General features: G+C 35.9%; 1 protein-coding gene across 1 annotated transcript in view; it reads right to left on the bottom strand.

Moving 5' to 3' along the window:
* The window catches only part of fbp2 (fructose-1,6-bisphosphatase 2), a 12,393-nt gene that overhangs the window by 1,054 nt on the left and 5,155 nt on the right, over positions 1 to 6,184 (bottom strand). The window contains exons 5-6 of the mRNA XM_008419388.2: positions 5,870 to 6,007; positions 2,028 to 2,147 (exon numbers count right to left, since the gene is read on the bottom strand). Of these exons, the coding sequence (XP_008417610.1) occupies positions 2,028 to 2,147; positions 5,870 to 6,007 (258 nt within the window). The remainder of the gene's footprint in view (positions 1 to 2,027; positions 2,148 to 5,869; positions 6,008 to 6,184) is intronic.

The following is a 6,184-nucleotide window of genomic DNA, read 5'->3' as shown; positions in this document are numbered from 1 at the left end:
AATTGCCCCTAGGTGTGAGTGTGTGTGTGCATGGTTGTGTGTCCTGTGTGTCTCTGTGTTGCCCTGCGACAGACTGGCGACCTGTCCAGGGTGACCCCGCCTCTCGCCCGAAACGTTGGCTGGAGATGGGCACCCCTCCCGACCCCACTGAGGGAAAAAGGGTGCAAGAAAATGGATGGATGGATGTTTTTTATTTATCTATGCAGAAACGGTCAAATAAATTTTTACAAATTTCTACTTCAGTGCAAAAATACATCTAAACAATTATTTTGGTTTAATTTCTCATGTAAGTATCTTGCAACACATGAAATGAGACAAAACTGACTTAGAAGTAACTTTTCAGCAGCATAAATGAGTTTGTTTTAAATCAACAATTTCTTAACATTGATGGAAAAGTTCTAGTTCCACTTGAAACCAGACATTTTTCCTGTAAGTGAAACAAGGCAGATTTCATCAAAATTAAGAAATTATTGACTTAAACTCGTATATGTTGCTGAAAAGTTACTTCTTTGCCTTATTTGATGTTTACTAAGATTTTTGCACTAGAAACTAAACTAAAATACTTGATGAGATGTTGTGTTTTTGCAGTGTTGTCAATAAATAATGTAAAAGGTTTAAATCTGTGTTCAAATTGAGACTTTTGAGTGAATTTCCTGATTGGAGCCCTGAGCAGCGGCTCAGTTTGCTTCTGCCTTGGGCCGGCTGTGCAGATGTATACGGTATGTACAGGATAAACAGGTCAAACAGCCAAGATGCCAGGAAGGAAACCAGGTGAGAGGTTGTTGATTATCTTTACAGCCACTCTATGGTAAATAAACCTCATTTATCGGTTGAAGGAAAACATCTCCAGTCTGAAATTCACAACCAGTTTACGGTTAAACATCTGATTCTGCTGACAGGAAACTACAAACTGCTTCAAACCTTCATGGTTTCAACAGGACGGGATTATTTACTTTACTCAAACTGTAGCTTTGTTTTCACTCAGTTTTCTAGATATTTTAGGGTCGATTCTGTTCGTTTTTATTTGTTTTGATATCATATTGCACTGCAAAACACAAAATCTTACCAGGTATTTTTGGTCGAGTTTCTAGTTAAAATATTAAGAAAAAAAACTACTTTTATCAACAGTCATGTCAAACTTTATCTTTTGGATTTTTCATTAATTACACTGAAAATGTATGAAGTTCAGAGCAAAATGCAAATCTTACCAAATAGTGTTTAGTTGAATACTATAGATCACTTAAAATAAGACAACGTTAACGTCCAAGTACATTTTTTGCAAAAAAAATAGGAGTTTGTCTTAGTCAAAAATTTCTTAATATTGATGAAAAATAACTGGATCCACTGGCAGATTCTTATAACTAAACGTTATATCTTTATATATATATATATATATATATATATATATATATATAGAGAGAGATATATAAATAAAATAAAAATAAAATAAATAATGTAAAAGGTTTAAATCTGTGTTCAAGTTAAGACTTTTTAGTGAATTTCCTGATTGGAGCCCTGAGCAGCGACTCAGTTTGCTTCTTATATATATATATATATATATATCAGATTCTTATAACTAAACGTTTTCCCATGTTAATCAAGCTCCTGTATCTTGGGTAAAAGTTACTTGTTAGTTTTTTAAAGTGTACTAAGATATCTACACTAGAAACTAGACTAAAAATAAGACTTAGTGTTTTTGCAGTGCAGTTTGCAGAATTCACAAACATGTTTTAGTTTTTACAAGAGAATATTTCTTGGACTTTTAGAGTGATTTTCATGGAAATGTTGTGCATATGATGCATGAAAACTCCCAGGAAAAAAACTGGAATTTTAATAAATCATTTTTAAGCATTTAGTTCAATTTTAACGTGTGGCTTTTAATACAAAGTTATCACAGTGGAGCAGGATGTGAGTCTTTATTTAGAAACATTTGCTGTATTCAATCTTTTGCTTATTGAAATCCAAATACTTTACATTTTTCTTAATTTGTTGGTGATAAAGAACAAACCGTCTCCGTCTGGTGTTACCTTTCCTTTGGGGCTCTTTTCGTTTGCAGGGTACATGAAGATCCCTCCGTAGGCGATGGTTCGGTGAACGTCTGACACCATGGATCCCACGTAACGGGCCCCATACGGGGAGCCTCCGTCCTGCAGCAGGGACAGGCACACACTTCTGTTATTACCTGGTTTTAAATAAATAGTTTGGTGCAATTTATTTAAAACCAGCTGCATGTGGATCAGGGTTGTTGTGTGAAACGGTTTAATGCCAGACTCAGATTTGGCCTGAAGTTTCATCTTGATTATTGAACTTTTATCAGATTTAAATCTATAAGATTTTTTATTTGCTTTTAAAGGAAACATGTTATGCAAAAACTACATTTTGCAAGTTTTCATTCTATTTCTATTTCTATTGCTTCTGAAAACAGCCCAAGGGTTAAAAAAAAAAAACACTAAGACGTTTTTTGACAATGAATTCATATTTTTGGGTGTCTGGAAAATGTGCAGTTTCAAAATCTTCAGCGCCAGCAGAAATCCAGCATGTTTGGTCAGCTGGTTTTACTGCTGCATATGCTGTAGAAACTGTTTAAGCTGACCGGATGAAGAATCCTCTTTTAGACACATTATTACTGATAGTGGAAATTACTTAGAACTATATAAATAAAATAGCATATCTGGTTGGATAGCATACAGTCGGACCTCCTCCCCCTTATTAAAATAAAAAAGCTCCTAAGTTGCTTGTATGTTTATCTTATTTCAAGTGTACGAATCTAAAATGTAAATTGTGCTGTATCTACGTTAACACCTGTCTCTACAAAAACAAATCAGTTTTTATAAGAAGAAAACTTTTGATTGATAAAACACCACTTTAGTTTTCCAGTTGTTTTGTTTTCTCATGTTTGATCTTTTGCTGTAACTTTAAAGGGTAATCAATAACCAGCAGAGGGGTCAGAGTTCACCCACAGCCGTTCTGGGTCACTTTAAGCAAACAAACTCCTCCAGGGTCGGAGTGGAAACATCGTTTTTGTGTCTTTGCGTGTTTCTGTTTTCCTCCACAGCCTGAAGCTGGGAGGCGATAAGTTGCCCTTTCATCCTGCGTTTGCTGACTCAGCTCACACTCGTCACATGGGAGTGTGTGTTCCTCAGTCCACACCTGAATGTACACAAAACTCACAAACACACTCTTATCTTTCTCTCTACGCAACAAGTAACAATCATAATCTGACTTTCTGTGATTTTTCTCCTCCATTTTTTAAATTTCTCCAGATAAAATTTGTGGCTGAAACTTTCATCCTCCAACTTGTTTTACAGAAAGTAGAAGCAGGCAGTTTGAGAGCAGGAAGTAAACGATGCTGCTGCTGCTGCTGCTGCTGCTGCTGCGGCTGCTGCTGCGGCTGCGGTGCTGCGTTCAGTTTAATCCCCTGCGGCATCTGAGGCATGTTTACGTCGCTCCGTCACCTTGTGATTCAAGTTTCTGCTGCGGAGGGGGAGGCTGCGGTTACGGCTCCCATCTGCTGTGTCACCGTTACCATCACGAGTGTTCGAACCCGTCACACAACGTTTTCCTTTTATTTTCTAAAAATAACCCACAGCAGGAAGTAATGAAACCTGCAGGCATCTAAAATAGTGGAATAGTGGCAGATTAAGAAAATAATCAGGCTGCTGTTCATTAAAATGTTTTTTATTTTTATCCTCAAAGCTGGAAACCTTCACCAGAGTACGAGAAAAAAAGAATAAAGTTCTAAAATTAGGAGAATAAAATAAAATATGAAAATAAATTCATACTATTATTTAATATGAGGCCTGTACAGTGAGACTATTTGAGGGTGAAATATTATTATATCACAATAATGGAACAATATTTTGCTATTTCTCATATTATTGTGATTTATTTATAAAACCGAAACCAAATAAATAATATTATAAGAACTCTGACACAAAAAGAGTCTAATAGCTGCAATAAGAATTTTAATTGTTTTTGGTTTTACTAATAAAGTGGTAATAATATGAGAATAAACTACAAAATATTAATAAAACATTAATAGAATAATATTTCACCCTCATCACACAGGTCACAAAGCATGATGGCCATCTTAATCCTGACGGTTCAGAACTGATAACATTTTATGACTTAATTCTTCATTGTTATTATATTTTTTAGCCTGGATCTTTTACTCTCTTATACATTTTGAGTTTTGAGTATTAAAAAAAATCCCAGAAGAAACATTTTAATCTGCAGCAGTTTGATTATTTTCTTCATCTTTGCTCCTCGTGTTCAGTTTGAATCCGTCCAGGTGAGTTTCTGCACAGCTGAATGGTTGCCATGGAGACTAGACACGCATGAAATAATCAAAGCAACTCTGCATAAAATGAAACGCCGCAGTCACATGACTGTGTTGAAAGAATGAACGTTTTTACTGACTGAGCAGGATGACGAATCACAGAGGAAATAAAAAAAAAAAAACGACGTTTCCAGCTTTTCCTCTCTGGTTCATCAGTGATGAGCGAAGCTGGAACGACTCTGTCGTCGTGTTTTTGACTCCAGAGTCCTGAACAGACACCAGAGTTTCCAGCTGACAGGCTGCAGCTTCCTGACCAAACGTCTGATGGTCACTCTGTGATCGCTTGGTTTGGCCTGCGGCGCCCGGCTAACTGAAGCAACAACATGCACTGCAAAAACACCAGATATTATCAAGTTACTCCTAATTTCAACTATATCAAGATATTTTAAGTAGAAGCTAAAAACACTTGTTAAGATTTTGTGTTTTGAAGTTTGATCATTAACAGACCCGTCACGAAAACAAACTTCTCTGGACGATAAATTGTCCCAGACGTTATTGCGATAAATGATAATATTGTTATTTTGAGGCCATTAAAGAACACAATCTCAAAGCACAATAAACTTTAAATGTTAATGTTTAATTCTGGAACTGGGAGACATTTTAAATATGCAAAATAAACAACAAATGAATGAATAATGACATCTCTGTATCAAATTAGTCTTTTAAATAAAGTGATAATTGAGACCAAAACGGACGACTGAAGACTTTCATCATCCAGTTTTTGGTAGAAAAAGAAAAATGATAAATCATGAATTAATCAAAATGGAAATTATTGATCTAGTTTCCATTTATCATGTGATTCATTTATTCTGTTTATTGTAACAGACCTATTCATTAATTAATGACTGATTTTTGTTCTACTGTCACGTCTCTAATTGCCAACGTATAAAAGAACATATTTGCTCTAAATCATGTAAAACTGTTTAATTATTGCACAGAAAAACCTCCTTTTCCCCCTCGGGGCGTTTTTCTGCAGTCAGCTTTCTGCAGACTCACCCAGGCGGATCGAGCGCTTCGTCAGGACTCACATGATGAGGTTCTGACAGACTCACAACTCAGGACCCGATTTTATTTCTGCACCAGCAAAAGTGATTCTCCTGTGTGTCAGCGAGTCTCTTCTGCTTTACAGCTTCATCAGAAGGAGTCAGATTCAAACAACAGATGCATTTTCTCACCTTTCTGCCTCCGCTGCAAAAACACGAAATATTGCCAAGTAATGTTGGTTTAGTTTAGTGCAAACATCTTAGTTACTTGGTTACTTTCAAGTAGCTTTTCAGCAAGAAATAAAAGCTTGTTTTAAGTTAATAATTCATTAATAAAAAGTTCAAGTTTCACTGCCAAATTATTTCACTTGTAAATGGTCATTTTTCATCAATATTAAGGATTTATTGACTTAAAACAAGCTCATACTTCTTGCTCATAAGTTAGTTTTGTCTTATTTTAAATGTTTGCAGTAGAATAACCAAATGTACTTGGTGATATTTTGTGTTTTTACAGTGTAAAGAGGCTGTTTGAGTGGAGCCGTCTCACCTCGGGGTGTTTCTTGTGTTTGAGGTATTCGTTGATGGAGGGGTGGAAGTATTTGGCGTATCCTTCGTTCAGACTGTAGATCTTTCCCTTCTGCTTGATCCGCACGTTCCTCTCAATCAGGATGAACTCACCGATGGCCTTTAACCAGGAGTAAGAAGACAATGCTTAAATTCACTGACATGTTCTGGAAAAGAGAACATAGAGTTTTATTTTTAAGCATAAGAAGAGCAATAAATAACAGCAAAATGTCTGTGTGGATTCAAATCGTTGGTGTAAACTGCAAAAACACAAAGTCTTACTGCAAAAACACAAAGT

The sequence above is a fragment of the Poecilia reticulata genome, linkage group LG9 (genome assembly GCF_000633615.1).
Source record: "Poecilia reticulata strain Guanapo linkage group LG9, Guppy_female_1.0+MT, whole genome shotgun sequence".
In the NCBI taxonomy this organism is placed as follows: Eukaryota; Metazoa; Chordata; class Actinopteri; order Cyprinodontiformes; family Poeciliidae; genus Poecilia; species Poecilia reticulata.
Note: the sequence above shows the minus strand (reverse complement) of the source record. Positions and strands in the feature narration are given on the sequence as shown.